We start from the raw sequence: 18267 nt of genomic DNA, 5'->3' as shown, positions 1-18267 counted from the left end.
TTCCACAAAAATTTAATAAAAAATGAAATATATTAAGAATAGAGAAGAAGCAAGAAGAAGCATATTGGAGAGAGTATGAAAGAGAGAGAGAGTGAGAGATGGATACCTGAAGAAGAGTGAAGAGAATAACCTGTGGAGAAAATAGCAGAGAAGAACCCTAGGGAGAAGAAGATGAAAAGAGCGTCTGATTTTTCTCGTAGAAAGCGTGTTCTTTTTCCCTAGCCGTATAATTAAGCGTGTATTATCTAAACCGGGGTGTGTGGGTTGTATTAATTAGTCAGGTAAGGAGAGTATTAAATGCCCAACCCGTATAAAATAGTCAGGTAATTAAATAATACAAGTTGACACCAAACACCTGACATAGACTATTTACTCCTATCCAGAGTTTAATAGGTGTACCAAACAAGCCCTAGACACATACATGGCGGTTCTTTTGTTGTCAACTTGTTATATAAGACCCAAAGTTCAAACTCATAACAGAAGAGTACCAAACAAGCTTCAAAATGAGTGAGGAGACCAAGTTCAGCGTCCTATGCAGCCTCTTCAACTGGATGCAAAGAAGCAAAACCTCAACCCTAAAGCGCTCCAAATTCCGCAAATTTCTCGACACTTTCTGTAAACCTGCTGATTATTTCGATTCGATTCGCCTAATTCTTCCCAGCCTCGACCGCGAGCGCGGCAGCTATGGCCTTAAGGAGTCTGTGCTCGCCACCTGCCTCATTGACGCTCTCGGCATGGCCAGAGACTCCGAGGACGCTCTTCGCCTCATCAATTGGCGCAAGGGCGGCGCCAAGACTGGTGTCAATGCCGGCAACTTCTCGCTCGTGGCCGCCGAGGTACGCTTTTTGGCTTTTGGTTTTTGTTATTTGTTGTTTGATTTTTTCTGGGCTTGTTTTGGTTTTGTGGAATTTGGGAGTTTTTGGTATCTGGGTCAGTGAAAGTTTGTATTTTTGTGTTTGGAATTTGGCGGGGTATGCTTTTCTAAGCTTCTGAATTTTGTGTGCTTATAATGGTTTGTTGTAAATAAGAGTTCACTTGAATGGATTAGAAGAAATGAAACCAACCAATTTTTTTGAGGATTGATAATCACTTTTCCACACTAATGAAACATGAGACTGGGCCCTAACAACTCATTTGAAATGAATTACAAAAATGATTTTTGAAACGACTTAGTTGCAGTAAATTGTTATCAGTTGATTTTGGACATTAGTGATTCAAAGTCCTCTGGTCTAGTATAGATGCTTTTACTGTATGATTCCTTCGGTTTTATATGTTTATAACTGTTTGGCATTTGTTACTTGTGAACCAGGTGCTGCAACGTAGACAAGGAGTGAGTTCAGGTGGATTAACAATCAAGGAGTTAAATGACTTGCTTGATCGTTTAGCTTCAAGTGAAAATAGGTATATTACTGTAGTTTTCATTTCCTAATTCCTAAAAGGAGCTTGTAAATGCTTAACATCGATTATGAGGCATATTTTAATCAAGTTTTCATTGATATATGCTAAACACAAATCTAGAATTGGCTTTTTCTTCTTCCATTTCCTCTCTCTCTCTCTCTCTCTCTCTCTCTCTCTCTCTCTCTCTCTCTCTCTCTCTCTCACATATATATGTACGTGTGTGTGTACTCTTTGTTTTCAATAATGGTAAAAAATATGCCTCTGAGATAGTAAGTTAGGTTTGGGCAGTGATTGACATCCCTTGACAAACAGAACTTGGTTAACTATGAAATCCTTGTGTATCAAATATTTTTTATGAAAAGTTCTTGTTTGATCTAGATTAGAAATTGGGTTTACTTATTTGCTGTCATGAGGGTTGGCAAACTCAAGTGCACCATGGGAGCTCTAGCCTAATTATACCAGAAAGTCTCTGCCTTGCTTGTGAACATGATTCTCTACGCTGCCACCTTCTTTCTTTTGTCACCCTCACTTTTCTGTGTAGAAGGTCTAAGCTGGTGATGTCGTCTAATGTAACTTGTTATTTTAACTTTTACTAGAAAACATTAGTATAATTTATTTAGGTACTGTTTCTGTTGAGCTTAAGTTAAATAGCCTACTGGGGCAAATAAGTTAGGCCCTCTAGATTGAACCTAAGTGTAAATGTTTAAGTATATTTCTTCCACACTTATTTAGCTCCTTCTCAGTAATCTTTCTTGAAATTTTGTTTGAAGTGTTAATTTAAATTGCTTATATAATATATCTTCCCTGCGTGCTTTAAGTTTATTGTATGAAAACATTGTTTGGCTCTCAAGTCTGTTTATAACACCTAAAATGACACAAGGATGTCAACAGGGCAGAGAAGACTTCAGTTCTGTCTACGTTGATAAAGAAGACAAATGCACAGGAAATGAAGTGGATTGTCATGATTATTCTTAAAGGTGTTGTCTACTAAGGTCATGATATGAATTTTTTAATATCCATTCTGTTAAGCTTCAATTTTTCATGTTTTTATATCTCCTGTAGATCTGAAGCTGGGAACTAGTGAAAAGAGCATTTTTCATGAATTTCATCCAGATGCTGAAGACTTGTTTAATGTCACATGTGACTTGAAATTGGTTTGTGAAAAGCTGAGGGATAGAAATCAGCGTCATAAACGCCAGGTCTCTCATTAAGTCTGAAACAATTTTGTATATCTCTTTAATAATTTTATGGTGTAGCAACATTAATATGGTATTTTCCTAAAATTTACTACTCACTAATTGAAGCTACTACAGGGAAAATTATTTTAAGGTATTGTTGCATGCCAAAGATATGAAAACCTTTGGTCATTTTGGTGATTTGTTTGTGAAGAACATATCTTAAGAACTCGTTTATACAAAGAGCTCTTCTTGAAGTTAATGATCTCAAAATTGCAGTACCTACTAGAGAAGATTTGGTATTCTGGTGTATTGTGTGTGTTTTTAATTTTTTTTAAATTCTAAATTTGCTTATATGTGTGTAAACTACATAGCTTCTGAATTGATGACACTACATTGCATCAATTGCAGGACATTGAAGTTGGAAAAGCTGTACGCCCACAACTAGCTATGAGAGTTGGTGATGCAACTATTGCATGGAAAAAGGTTTTATATAGTAGATAGATACACAACTTATTCACACATATATGTTTGGTGATGCTATTTCATATGTCTAACTCCATTAATATCTCTCTTAATTTCTTTCCCCACATTCTCAGCTTCATGGTAAGGAAGTGTTGGTTGAGTGTAAATTTGATGGGGATCGCATCCAAATTCATAAGAACGGAACTGAAATACATTACTTCTCAAGGTAGAGGCAAATTTAATCAGTAATTGCAAACCTTCGTGGCAATTTTATTAATATTTTCAATCTTTATCTTTTAAGTGTTTCCTTTTATTCTCATGGGCATTATTTAATTTGATTACTAATTTAGGCTCACAATATGGCAGGATTACTCAATAAGAGAATTTGATTTAACCATTGACATTTATGTAAAGCTTGGGTCGTTGTCATATCAGTGGTTCCTTAGGCAAAATATTTTGAAAACTCATAAACTCAACAAATATTTTGGTCATAAGTTGTTTCCCTTGTGCAGGAATTTTCTTGATCACCCTGAATATGGACATGCAATGTCAGACATTGTTATACAAAATGTTCTGGCTGATAGGTAAATTTATCTACATCAAATTGTCATTTCTAGAATTTTGTTATTTTTGGTTTCCTTTATCGTAGCTCTACTATAATCTACACTAGTTATGACATGTCATGGTTTGTTGGCCTTTTCTGTTCTTTTCTTGCTTGGTTTGTGAATGTGAAGCAGGGGCGGAGGCACAGCAGACCCAGGAGGGGCACGTGCCCCTATCAACCCCGCCCTTGTTATTTCTGATTTTGTTTTTAAAAATCATATATATATATATATATTATTGCTTAATGGAGATTGATTACAAAATTGCTCCCAAAACTTGAATCTCATTTCCCTCTTTATTTTTTTCTCTCTCTGTGTCTCACTCACTATCAGCAATAACCCTTTCAACTCTCCCTCCCTTATAACCAGTCTAACACATGCTCTCTTATTTTGCTAGTATGAGTGATTGTTAAATTATTAATTTAACAAGCTACAAAATAGAGAAGATATGCCAAAACTTAGAATTTTGTAACAAGTTAAATTATCACAAAGAAAAAATAGCTTGTACTGTCTAAGGTGTTTCCCGTGTTGTGAAGTATCTTGATAAAGTACTCTGTTATGTGGATAATCCTTCTTTTATTTGTTTGCATAGTTTTGGTATAATTGTACAAAAGGATTTAGAGAAAGAGTGAGAAGAAAAGAATCATGGGGAAAATATGCTGGAGGTACTAGCCAAGAGATATCTTTTTATGCAAAAAACACATACATGCACCCCTGCATGCACACAAATGAGACTAGAAAGATGAATAACTCTTAAATCATTCACAACACATATAGGTTGTACTAATTTTTGTTATTTTGGTGAGGCATAGGTTACCAACTTTTGTCCTGCCATTGCAACCTTTTTAGGTGTCTTTGTATGTTTCTGGGGGAAAAGTACAATGACCATATTAAAATGAGTTCAATGGACATGCTGTCCTTAACATCCATTTGAGCAACCATCACAATCTCAATTTTAGAAAGCTTCGTTCTCTCAAAGGTGTTACAGTTTGTTTTGGTGAACACCAAGAGATGCCTATAAGGGCAACTTTAACAGTGCCCTTATTTGTTAACAGATCAATGTCTGAATACTATGTTTTGAAATTCTTATATGCCTGCAACCTGTGTAGTTTGCGAAGGCCTTTGGTTTAACAATCTGGGTATCATTTACAGTCAAAGCCCTCCCATACATGTTGGTGTGTGAAAATGCACACAGTTGCTTTTCACCTAATATTTTGCAATCAACTTAATCCATATTAATTCTACCCCTTGCAATGTTGGTAGGTGTATTCTTGATGGTGAGATGTTGGTCTGGGACACATCTTCCAATCGTTTTGCTGAGTTTGGTTCAAATCAAGAAATAGGTTTTCTTTTCTAATTAATTATTTTTTTCTTGATATGATCTGTTGACTGTTTGCATTTTTTGATTGTCACTAATAAATTTGTTTTCCTGTTTTATTTTACAGCCAAGGCAGCAAGGGATGGACTTGACAGTGATAGACAGGTTTTCTTTTCATGATATTCTTTTTCTGTTTTTAGAGACTACCAAGTTAGAGTCCAGCTTACACTTTATGCCCCCCTCCTCATGCAGTTGTGCTGTATCCTTTTTGTGTCTGACCTTGCTCAAAGTTGAGGTTGATGTCCGGCTTTGCAAGCACTTCAATGTTATTGGTGGTGGTGATAAATCATAGAAACTGAAAATTAAAAATGTGAAGGACAGTTGAAAAATGTTGACTTTGTGTACCTTGACATGAGATTGACTAGATGTTGCATTCGATATCCTCTATGGTGGAGATACTAGTGTAATTCACCAGAGCTTGAAGGAACGGCATGAGCTTCTCCAGAAAGTTGTGAAACCTTTGAAGGGTCGTTTAGAAATTTTAGTACCTAATGGTGGTCTTAACACTCACCGTTCTGAAGGTAAAAATATTTTTACAAATTTCAGAATTGGTTCCTATGTTTTTTTTCCAATTTAGTAAAAGAATTTATCCTGCGCATTGTGTTTGATTTAGTGGATTTTGTTGGTTTAGTTGGCATTTTTTATATTTTCATTTGCTTGCTAGTGGGTTGATTTAGTGTAGACGAGAACAAGTGATGTGTGCAACCTATGCTCTAGATTGCGTTCTAGGTGAAGCAAAGCTTTAGTCTAAGATATGCAGTTTTAAGGAACCAACCTAAACTAATCCAAATTCTGTTCATCATGACAGATGAGGATTGACACAACTCTGTTTATGATATATTGGACATTCAATGTTTTTTGGTTGTCGTAGTGAAGTCATGAAGTCCTGAGTCCTCACTAATATTTTGACTTCTGTGAAATCCAAATTGACATGTATGAAGTCCAAATCGACACATATGATCATTAGGAGGGTGGAGGTTTGGGGTGATGTGATGGTCAAACTTCTCTCGCGCTAGATTACTCTCATGTCACTGAAGCACAAACAAACATAACCTTATTTCTTTATTGTGACTTCTTATTCCAACTTATTTGATGGAATGCCAGTTTTAATTTTAATACACCATTATCAATTGTCACAACTCACCGCACGTTAACTGATTTGTTGCCTCTATCACTTAATTCACAAAGTAAGCACCCACATCTATTGATAGACTTAATCCTCTATGAAGTCTAGCGTGCGGTGATTGGACTGTCCCCTGCTCTTGCCAGTGAACTCCATCTAAATATCTATTGAATCCTATGGAGGTATAAAACCTCCTAACTATAATGTATCCAGCATTGAGAGAAGCTTGTGAGAATAATCTTTGATGAGAATATCTGTAACCTGTAGAAGTTATGTATGTAAACTTGCTATGTGATTCATCTGGGCTTTTTGGAAATTTTTCATCCAAGTAAAAGATATTTTCTATACGAGATAAAACATTTCACTAAAGAAGAAAGATGAAATACAGAATGAATGACAAGATGCCCATCATTATTGTCTGGTGTAGTACAATGATGGGTTATTATGTTCACCTCTCCACCTTTGGTAATTCCAGGCATATGAATATAGTGCTATTTATTCTTCTCGAAAGCTAATCCTGTCAAATAGTTTAACATTTACCAGTACATCAGTGTCTTACCTGTGTTGGTCATGCAGGGGAACCTTGTTGGTCGCTTATTGCTCGTAGTGTGGATGATGTCGAGAGGTTTTTCAAAGAAACCATCGAAAATAGGTTAGCATAGCTTCAGCATTCTTGTTAGTTTGAGTGGACTATGATTGTTGTTTATCACGTACATTCTTTGGGCATAATTTGTCTACTAAGATTGATGTTATTTTCCTAAACTGAAATTAGACTAATTTGTTGATCACAAAAATTAATCCAAAAATTTTAAATCACGTGTACCATTTTTGTCCGAATTCCACTTTTTACCCTGCAGAAACACCAAGAACTTTAAATTATCAGTTAAGATTCATGGTGATTTAATCCCACACTACTTGCAAATTACCTTCAAAATCATACAAGGATCATACCGATTGATGTCACTCAGGAGTAAAATCCAATACTATAACCTCTTTACCATATTGTAATAGCGTCTTAAAAGGATCATATCCATTGATGTACAGAATCATTGTTCTCTCCTATTCTATGTGTTGAATATACAGTTCTTTGACTAAAATGTCTTATTTGTACTTTATCAAATTGAGTTGTTCATGCATCATTTGGTCAGTTGTTTCCTTAAGCTTATATATCATTTTTATCCTGTTAGAGATGAGGGGATTGTTTTGAAGGACCTTGGTTCTAAATGGGAACCTAGTGATCGGAGTGGAAAGTGGTTAAAATTAAAGCCAGATTACATTCGTGCAGGCTCTGATTTGGATGTTCTTATCATAGGTTTGTAATTTCTTTTTCTTAAACTCTCTTATCTACCTCGAACCAACATATTTGTCATATCTGCTATCGTTTTTAATTAAATGTCTGCACACCTGTATTTAGGCGGATACTACGGTTCTGGACGTCGTGGAGGGGAGGTCAGTTTGCAATGCTTGCTCATATACTAGTTTATTTCCATTCCGACCCAAACATAGGTGTGCATGCGTGTACCAATAACTCTCTTGGGGTCCTCCAATAAGGTTATGTTTCTTGACCTTTTAGATCATGGGTAGACAACTGATATGCATGCACAAGGGTTGAGAAACACGACTCTATTTAAGGACCTTAGGAGAGAAGAATTGTGTGTGTGTGTGTGTGTGTGTGTGTGTGTGTGTGTGTGTGTGTGTGTATATACACACAGAGAGCTTCAGTTGAGGGATCTCTCAAATACTTATTTGAGGGACACCCTTGTGACCCACTCAATATTTTATTTCACTAATTCAAACCGTCTATTTTGTAGATATTCATTCAAAGATCATCTCTACAAAAAATCACTTGAATCCAATATCATTTGACCACTCAATTGAATTATTGAAATTTTAGTACTTTCTTGAAGCATTGCGTTCATTGATTTTGTAAGACACAATTAGATGTCGAAACGGTTTCCGATTTGTCTAATTTTTTGCAAGGATGATCTATGAATGTAGACTTAAGAAATAGATGGTTTGGATCGTTGAAAAAAGATTCGTTGGGTGACCCTAAAGGTGTCCCTCAAATAATATATATGTAGGTATATATGATGGACTTTTAGTACTAGTGATAAATTTATTATTGCAGGTAGCTCAATTCTTGGTGGGTCTTGCTGAACGTCCAGTACCAAATACATATCCTAGAAGGTAAGAATTTTTCAGTGGTTGATCTATACAGATTGGTTGGCTTCAATGAATGAAAATTTTGGAGTAGTAACTTGGATTATGTATTGTCTTATTTAAATGGCTAAATTGTAGCAATGGTCCCTGGACTAAGACCAAACTTTACTTTTCGTCCCTCATATTGTTAAATTGTTACGGTGGTACTTTAATTATGCCTCCACTTTCAGAAATTGTCTTTTCCGTCATCTCAGTCAACTTTTCTGTTAAAAATGATGACATGGCAATGACAAGTCCTACTTGGCATGGGCAAAAATGACTTTTCACACAAAAATTTAAAAATTAAATTAAATCTCTCTCCAGCCCCAATTTCTTCCCCCTGCGATTTCTTCTCCCCCCACCAATTTTTTCACCCACCCAAATTTCTTCCCAGTCCCGATTTCTCTCTCTCCCCCCCCCCCCCAAGGAACCCTGAACCAGAACCCCAACCCAGAAGCAAAAGAGAGAGAGAGAAATGATTAAAACGAACCAGAACCCCAACCCATAGCTACAATTTTGCCAATACACAAACACATAGCTAAAATTCAAGAGTGTATCCCGCCCAGCTTTACGGAAAGTATCAAACTATTCTTTTCTTGCTTGGTATCGTAAAGGAACAAAAAAAAGAAGAATAAGTAGAAATAGATAAGGTTTAGTAACCAAAAAAAATGAAAAACGAAATAAATATTAAGGTTTACAGATAAGTTTTACCATTTCCTCCAACAACCAAAACAGACTATCCTTATTTCACTGGAATTAAATTACTTTTCATTCCTACAATTTCTTATGAGTTTAATTCTAATTTTTATAGCTATATGAGGCTTCTGCAATTTGAGTTTAAAGAAAATACTTCTACTTGCTGGCAGACTATTAATTTGGGAAGAATGTCATTATGAACCATCAATATGTTCTCTACCTAAACGCATTGCTGGAACTGAAAGAACCGAATTACCATTTGGAGAGTGGGATTGGAGAGTGGGAAGGGTGCTGGGTTTCTTCTGAAGTGTGCTCCTCTTCTATTGATATTCAACCAGAGGAAAGAATGTCTTAACTTACTAATGTCATTTCAGCCATCCTCCAACCCTCTATCATTTCAGCCTCCTTCAAAGATTGAACCAATTTCTCTTCACAAATCCAGAAGCAAAAGAAAAGATGCCTCTGCTTCTCTGTTTTAATCAGATCTGGGTGGAGGATGGGGGCTGGGGTTTTGGGTTCGGGGGTGCTGGGTTTGGGGGAAGTGGGAGAGAGAGAGAGAGAGAGAGAGAGAGAGAGAGAGAGAATTATTTATTTTATTTATGAATTACCCAATTCGCCCTTAATTTTGACAGAAAATTTAACTTAGTTGACGGAAAGGCCAATGATACAACATGAGATCTAATTAAAGTACCACCGTAACATTTTAACAATATGAGGGACGAAAAGTAAAGTTTGGTCTTAGTCCTGGGACCATTGCTACAATTTTGCCTATTTAAATAAGGTTAGTCATATTTGTGAGTAAATCAATTATTTGGTAAGTTAGACAAAAAAATAATAAAATAGGCCATCTACGGGTTAATTAAATGCATTTTGTTGAAACTGATTGCCCAAACCATATCTTATGTGAAATGATGGCGCAAAATGACTTGTGGGCAGACGAGCAAAGAGTTAGTTGAATACTTTACAGAGAGAGAGAGAGAGAGAGAGAGAGAGAGAACAGTTAATTTTCTCATTATCTCTTTGACTTTTTTTAAACCCTGATCAAATTAAACACAATAACACTCATAATATATAATATAAAAAATTTGATGTTATTTTCATATTGTGGAATGATGGCGCAAAATGACTTGTTGGCAGAGGAGCAAAGAGTTAGTTGAATACTTTACACAGAGAGAGAGAACAGTTAATTTTCTCATTATCTCTTTGAATTTGTTTAAACCCTAATCAAATTAAACACAATAACACTCATAATATAAAATATAAAAAATTCGATGTTACCAACAATGTAACCATATTGTTTTCTTATGTTTCTCTTGACAGTAAACTTATTGAAGCCATGTTCTGGCTTAATGTGGAAGTTGTGACCTTGAGTTAACAAAATATAAGCAAGCACAAATAGATTACTTGAACCATCGTGAATAGATGATTTCAGTGGTGTATTTAACTATCAGAGTTGCCATGATTGATGCATATACTATTTGTTAATGTGATGGATTCAGATTGATATACATTTTTGGGTCTGTTAACAGATTTGGCTTTTGCGATCGATAATAACTTACAGGCTATGAACTAATATGGTTCTTCGACATGTTCATCCACCATTTTAAAGCCAACCTGATACGACTCTAAATTACTTAACTCTATTTTGGTCAAAAGAGCTTATTCTGAGTTCTAATTCCCCGAATTCTGTTAGCTTGCTTGGTCTACTTTGTTCTGATATCATTGTATTCCTCCGTATTCAGCACGGAATCTATCCAAGCCGGATACGGATAAGGTTTGGTGATCATGTGGTTGTCCTCTTTTAGTCTTTTTTGACCAACTGATTCTTCTTTCTCTATGAAGATTCAAACAAAAAGAAAAAGGGTCAAACCATATCTTACTGAATAATCGGACTGACTGAGGAAGAGCTCTTTATGTGGTCTCACTTTACCACCATCTGAAATGTGCGAAACTTCGATTGGTGGAAGCCAGTCTTTGAAGATTCAAAAGAGCTACTTCAGCGGATTCTCTGACAAATGTTTATCTTAGATTCGCTGCCTTTTGTCTCTTTTTTGTTGATTGACGCAAAGTAAAATCTTTCTAATTTTAATCCAATTTGTTTGTTCTAATCCATTCAATTGATCGCTTCCGTTCAGAATAGATTAGTTGGGAATTGGATGCTCTGCAGTGAAGGGCCTAGCTGCTAAAGCAGTTGATCCACTCGATAGGGCAGGAAAACCAATGAGTACAACTTTTAAACGGAAACTACGAACAAGATCTTAGAGCTTTCTCAATCATCCACAGCTCCAGAATTAATGTGCAGTTTTTTATGCTGGAGTCATGAATCGCCTCATGGCCAATTGCATCCCAACAACTTTCTTGATTGGCTAAAGTAGCGTGGAGAAGTTATCCAAGGTGTGCGAAGGTTAAATTCCTGAGTATGGGTCATGTGTCAATTTGGTGGGATCAAGTCCAAGCAAGGCGGCTCTTATTCTCAGCACATAGGGGGATTTCCCATCCATTTATCTTTCCATTCCTTCCCCTCATTCCAATCTTGAGGTGTACTACCATGATTCCGGGGCCTCTTCCTCTCATAATTCCAATTCTCCTCCAGGGTCAATTGTTTGTCTTCTTTCCTAGGATCCCATATCTGATTCACATCGAAAAGAAGCCCTTTCTAGGCCCTTCAGATTCACTTTCTAAGAGGTCATTCTTTGTCCCTCTCTTGGATTAACTGGGATGAGATCAGCATGTGTTATCCTAGCCTTGATTGCTTTTTTTTTTCTAATTATGTAATTTTGGTTGGTCTTATCTATTGGGTTGGATCAATGCCTGGGTCCTTTTATACTAGAGTGTGATATGAATTAAGCTGACTCTTACGTAGCTTACTGCTACTATCTCTTTAAAAATAAAAAACTTGATTGCTTTCTCTTGTCAACCTTTATCTCTTAGGTTGGATTCTTGCCTGGCCATTTTATAGTAGATTTTGAATATGACTTTGGCTGAATCAGAGTTAGCTTGCTGCTAATATATTGATGCTTAAACAATTAACAAGCCATTGGTTGCATGTGTGTGCCATATTGCTTGTTGGTGCTAATTTTTTGGTAGAGTAGTTTGATGCACCAGAGAGCCTAAATCCTCATTGGTGCTTATAATCCTTGTATCCACAACGGGTAAGTGAATGTTTCTGACTAGGTTTTCATATTGCAGATTTGTATCCTTTTGCAGAGTGGGCACTGGACTTTCTGATGAGGATCTAGAAGCTGTTGCAACCAAATTAAAGCCTTATTTGAGGTATTTTGTTTTATAACTTAACAACACTGTGGTAGCTCCTCAGGGGGGTTTATCAAGAAAATATCCAATGAGCAACATGAAATAGCCTTTAGGGCAACCAGAACAGTTTGTGCTGTGACCATTGCATTGATGGCCATGCAGCTTATGGTTTTGGACAAAAAAACTGTTAGCTTTAGTGATTGTTCAGCCTAGTTTTGTAATTCTAGGACGCATCAGTTTGATTTATTTTATCATGAATGAGAAATGCTTTGAAAACTTGAGATAATGCTTGGACCCAACACCCACATGGGACATGTTTTTACTGATTACTAATTTACTGGTACTGCGAAAATAAGTCTGTTTATATGGTCAAATACAGTACCTTATTAAGCCATTGGGTTTACCTTATTAGGTGCTATTCTTTCCTTATCTCTGCAAATATATGTTGATTTTCTCTCTGTTCTGTCAGGAAATATGAGTACCCAAAAAAGGCTCCACCAAGTTTTTATCAAGTAACAAACAATTCAAAAGAGAGACCAGATGTTTGGGTTGAAAGCCCCGAGAAGTTAGTATGATTTCCTGGATAGGTCTGTGATATATTAATTTTTAGCATATATATCAATTATCTTTTTTTTTCGTTTTGCCCCTTGTATTTTGCAGATCAATAATACTTTCTATAACGAGTGACATCAGAACTATAAGGTCTGAGGTGTGTCCTAACAGCTATAGTATCATTTGTGATTCATTTATTAATCAGATATTTACATGTAGATCTACTAGGGTGTCACAGTATAAGTTGTATTTGTTTGACTTGATGACTTTATTGATTCGTTGGCTGTTGTGTTCGTGCAGGTTTTTTCTGCACCATACAGCCTGAGATTTCCACGTATTGATCGAGTTAGATATGATAAACCTTGGCATGAATGTCTTGATGTGGAATGTAAGAGGATTAAATTTATTCCAAACACATCCTAGGATTCTAGCTCTACATATCAGTGACCAGCATATTTCTAATTTTATAAACTAGGATTCCTCTCTATTTCCTTAGTTTCAGTATTCAAAGATGGGGTAAGCTCTTAACTATCACGTGCTTTAAATTTTGGTTATTTGATTTTCTTCTTTTGCAGCGTTTATAGAGCTTGTACATTCTAGCAATGGGACCACACAAAGGGGAACGGATTACGGTGCTCTGCAGGATACTAAAACGAAACACAAGAAATCCTCTAGAAAGGAAGAAAAAAGAAATCTTTCTGTTGTTCCCTCTCATTTAGTTCAGACTGATGTTTCCAGCATCAAGGAGGACACATTACTATTTTCAAAAATGATGTTTTGTATCCTGTGAGGTTTTCTCAGAGTTACTTGCTTAATATCTGAGTCAATTCATTTACAAAATTGCTTGATCTTTCAATCTGCATTTTGCATCAGATAATAATACTAATAATGTTTTTTTTTCTTCTTCTGGTGTATGTATTATTTCCAACAGTCATACTTTCTGCATTTTGTACTTGTCTCCTTTTTTTGTAAGGGGTTTGGGGTCGTGTATTAGCTGGATGAGAGATGACATGCGTGTGTTTAATAACCTGAAGAAATTTTTGTTTAACATCTTTCCTCAAGGTGTTCACTGTAGATAATCCCCGCAAATACAAACTGAATACAAGAAAAAGGCAATACTATAAGGATGCATTCAGAACCAACAAAATTGGATATTTTGAGCATACTAGTGACCATATAATTGCATCTATTTATTCTGCTTTACCATGTTTTCCTTGACACATCCAGACTTTGTTAATGTGCCTCCCACTAATTCTCTTGATTCCTTGCACAAACTTGTTGTTGAGAATGGGGGTACTTTCTCTATGAATTTGAATAACGCAGTTACACACTGTGTTGCAGCTGATAGCAAAGGTCTCTCTCTCTCTCTCTATTTTTATGTAACTCAGTTACACACACACACACACACACACAATTTCGATTGGCTGTAATAATAATGTTATTTGACAGGGATTAAATATCAGGCAGCAAAGCGTCATGGAGATATAATTCATTTCTCATGGGTATTGGATTGTTGTTCTCAAAAGAGACTTCTTGCTTTACAGCCAAAGTTAGTGACACTATCTAATCTATTCGTATTGAAAAGACATTGTAAAATGTGACTCCTTTTTTTATTGTAAAATGCTTCAAATATTTTTCTCGTGAAGGTACTATCTCTTCATATCTGAATCTTCAAAAAAGAAGTTACAAGAAGAAATTGATGAATTTTCTGACTCGTACTACTGGGATCTTGACCTTGCAGACATCAAGCAGGTAAATGTACATAGCATTCTTAGTTGCTCTCCAAACAGTGAATTTGCTTTATTATATATCGAAGCATATAAGAAAGGAAAAGAAGCAAGTTTTAAGTACTATGTTTACCAGTGAACTATTTAATACTGGTTCTATTGGAGGTAACACAGAGAACTTTTGATAGGCAATGAGGTAATTTGTTTATTTCATTCTTTTCAGCTTTTAAGCAACATGTATGGATCCGAGGATTCCAAAACTATCGACCATTACAAGAAAAAATACTGTCCAATGGAGAAATGGTCTCGCTTTCACGGCTGCTGCATTTACTTTAACCCATCAACTCATTCCTTGTAAGATCTGTTGGCTATATTAGGCTTTCTCAGGACACGGATTATATTAGGCTTTCTTTGTTTTTCACATTCTAAATTTATTATTTATGGATTTCTGATTAACCTTTGCTTAAAGGAAACCGGATTGGGAAGTCCTTTTACGATTCACACTCAGAAGGTTGAAGATTCAAGTTCTCCTAAGTGGTGGCAGAGTCACTGACAGTATTGCTCATGCGACTCATTTGGTAGTCTTGTCAGTGCAGGGTCTTGATGTCGATTTCGAAACTTTATTGCAAAGGTAACCTATAGTTCATAATGTTGTGAGTTACATGAATAATTATTCCCAGTCTCTAATGGAGCATAAGTGCTTGCATCTACTGATCAATAAGATATGTGGAATCATTATTGACGATTAAATCATCACATGATTGTTTTGATTTTTTGTCAAATATCTGACCATACATTCATTGATATGCTTTCCATTGAAGTTGGCAGAGGTGCATTTTCTGGCATGAATTGATTGACAAGATGTTGGTGAGATAGTTGATTATTCAGGATAATTTAAGTATGTTTGTGTAGTACGATTTGCTACAACAAATTGAGGTTGCCATTTTTCTCAACACAGCCATATGCATGGTTTTTATAATAGCCAATGTAACAGTTCAATTATAATTATCAAGTATCATGTTTTGGTTTTATAACAAAACTATCAATTCAAATATGATGCTTGATGGCGCGTGGATTCTGAAATTATCAAGTATCATGTTAAGAAACAGAAAAGAGGACAATTTTAATTTCTTCTTTCAATCTATGGATGAATTACTGCATTTAAAAAAATGCTATGATAAGGCTTTATTCACCTGATTTAGAATGAACATTATAGGAGCATGATTTGTTTGCTCTGTTCTATCCCCCAGTTCTTGGATATTTTTTTCTTATACTACAACAGAAATAGCTTTGCCCACTGTCTGACCCCTTTCCTCATTACAACTGTTATCAACATCAATACATTCCATGAACTTTTCTCCTTTATATTTTCTCACTGCTCTCTCTGTTACAGTTTCACTGAATCAGAGAAACGATTTCTGCATAACAAAAAGTTGCATATCGTTGGATCTCAATGGTTGGAAGACTGCTTGGAAAGGGACCAGAGACTGCAAGAAGAAACATATAGCTTAAAACCCAATGGGTTGGAAGAATTCAGCATTGAAGAGTGGTGAGTTCAATTATTATAATATTGCACTTGGATGTGGTATTCCGCTGAGTTATAATACGCATCTAAAATCAAATCAGTTAATTTGGGTTATGATACAAAATTAGGTATAATAGTAACAAGAAGTTTCACTCATAATTCAATTTCAGATTTACGACATGGAAGCCAACAGTCCCTGATGGGATCACCTATCACTTAAAACCTGTTTTTTAGCAAAAACAAATGCTTAAAATCCAGTTTCTGAAACCCCCATCTTATTCTTTGTCAAGACCATCAAAATTATTTCTTAAGTCCTTGAACACAGGTGACTGATATTGGACTATTATCTTGAGGTATTTATGAGATTTACCTTTGCTCATTAGTGGACGTTGCCAAGGGCAGAACCATAAATTTTTACAGGGGTGGGCTAGTATTTTCAGTTGGTGATTTCTATCTTGAGAACTGCTGGGTTGAGAACTTGAGTGGGAGAATGCAGGCTTTAGATATGGGATGGCTTAATTTCTTCTTTGAGGGGTGGGTTAATTTCTTCTGGGTTGGAGTGGACTTGCTATATATTCATTTTCATTTTTACACTGGGCTAGCCCACCCAAGCCAATGCTTGCTTCTGCCCCCAGCGTAACGTCCTTTTGTGCTGGATGTTACCTGTTCATTATGTAGTGTCTCCATCGTAATCCTTAGAAACTAAAATAGAAAGAATGATTGCTAAAAGCTAGCTGTTTCATCTTTTATTTTTTTCTTAATTTTGTTTTTCCACTGAATGATGGAGACGCTATACTGGGCTAGATAGTCATTCTTGGAAATAAACTACTAAGAGAAAGTAGTAGAAAAATTCCTCATACGAAGGGGAGTTCTGTTTTTTATTGTTTGTTCGGTTCATATCATAAACATAGCAAGGGGAAGAAGTTCTACGGGGAAGGTATTGTACATCTCTGATGGGTGAAGTGCAGACTTGCTAGGGGTGTGCGTGTGTGGGGTTCCCTTTAATATCAATTATGATAACAGAGTACGTAGGGGGGATTTCAGGGTGGTTAACATTTTTGTTCTGCTCCTGTTATTTCTAGGAAAAATGACATGGATCCAGAAGAAGCACCCTCTGATGTGGACACTCTGCAAATCAACAATTCTTCTTCTTCTCCTAACCAAGAAGGAAAAGAGATAGGAGGCAAAGAAGCTCCAGAAAACTATAGGATCTTGGCCTCACCTGAGAGGGAAAGCAAAAGGAAAAGAGGAAGACCTGCTCTCACAAGCATGAACAAAGGAAAAACTGGTGTCAACCAAGCTTGGAGAACACGGGTGCGCATTGGAAGGAAGCCTGCTAAAATATCAGGAAATGAGTCAGATGAAGGTGGCCCTCATGATAACACATTACTTGCGGAAGAGGTTGATAAGGAAGAAAGGAAACATGGAATGATGAGTGACGCAAGTTTAAACATCCAAGAAAATGAAGCAATTAAAGATTCTGAATCATTACAAAGAGAAAATGCAGCTGTGCAAGAGGTTGCTGAAGGCATTTGGTTTGAGGACCATTCCTATCAAATTCCTGATGTCGAAATGATTGAGAAGTGTAATATCGAAAACAGTGGAAAGCCGGAGAAACTTGAAGTTATGGCTGATCCTGTTCAAGCCATGTTTTTTGACATGATTCCAAGTCTTGCTATGAAGAAAGTTGAAACTACAAATACGAGTATTGAAAAGGAAAAACCAGCAGTAGATCTGAATGCAGGACCTTCAAAGAAAAAGAAAGTTAGCTACAAGGATGTTGCTGGTGAGCTGCTCAAGGATTGGTAAATTGTTCTGCATCGGTTTACTGTCTGTTCTGTATATATGTTACAGTCAAGGATTGTGGATTAGTTGGGCTTTTGAATGTCTTGTACCTAAATTATATGTCGATACAAACTGAGACACTCGCCTTTTTCTAGATTCATTTCTAATCAGTTGTGGGCATTGTCGCTTTTTGGATCACAAAAGGCACGGATGATGGATGCGTGTCATCTAATTATGCTGTTTGGCTTGAATTTCCATTATGATTTACTGTGTCCAGGGCTTTGGATTCCTTACTGTCCCCCCCATCCACCACAAGGATGAAAATTCACATAATCTTTCATTTATAACGTTTACACATTATGACGGCATAGAATGTAGCTCCAAGAAACT

The 18267-nt window shown here is 36.3% G+C and overlaps 1 protein-coding gene across 1 annotated transcript; it reads left to right on the top strand.

Moving 5' to 3' along the window:
- The first annotated feature begins 466 nt into the window (after window positions 1-466).
- Window positions 467-18132, top strand: ATLIG4 (DNA ligase IV). Its single transcript, XM_021960301.2, has 27 exons — window positions 467-836; window positions 1310-1401; window positions 2290-2375; window positions 2461-2597; window positions 2985-3059; window positions 3173-3264; window positions 3551-3622; window positions 4904-4983; window positions 5086-5123; window positions 5211-5217; window positions 5384-5539; window positions 6718-6793; window positions 7329-7453; window positions 7556-7590; window positions 8270-8328; window positions 12226-12309; window positions 12758-12853; window positions 12949-12997; window positions 13141-13228; window positions 13416-13619; window positions 14068-14193; window positions 14290-14389; window positions 14487-14592; window positions 14791-14921; window positions 15037-15198; window positions 15961-16116; window positions 17175-18132. Exons 1-27 carry the CDS (start codon window positions 504-506, stop codon window positions 17899-17901), a joined length of 3492 nt encoding a protein of 1163 aa, XP_021815993.1. The 5' UTR covers window positions 467-503; the 3' UTR covers window positions 17902-18132.
- Window positions 18133-18267: the final 135 nt, after the last annotated feature.

Source organism: Prunus avium, chromosome 1 (genome assembly GCF_965620075.1).
Source record: "Prunus avium chromosome 1, drPruAviu1.hap1.1, whole genome shotgun sequence".
In the NCBI taxonomy this organism is placed as follows: Eukaryota; Viridiplantae; Streptophyta; class Magnoliopsida; order Rosales; family Rosaceae; genus Prunus; species Prunus avium.
The sequence above is the reverse complement of the archived record's forward strand: the minus strand, read 5'-3'. Positions and strand labels throughout refer to the sequence as shown.

What these genes read in the sequence shown, in the direction of transcription:
- ATLIG4 (XM_021960301.2), top strand. Translation starts at nt 504, where the DNA reads ATGAGTGAGGAGACCAAGTTCAGCGTCCTATGCAGCCTCTTCAACTGG. An exon ending in TGTCATGATTATTCTTAAAG is followed by an intron (nt 2,376 to 2,460) that starts GTGTTGTCTACT and finishes TATCTCCTGTAG; the next exon opens with ATCTGAAGCTGGGAACTAGT. An exon ending in TGTTGCAGCTGATAGCAAAG is followed by an intron (nt 14,194 to 14,289) that starts GTCTCTCTCTCT and finishes GTTATTTGACAG; the next exon opens with GGATTAAATATCAGGCAGCA.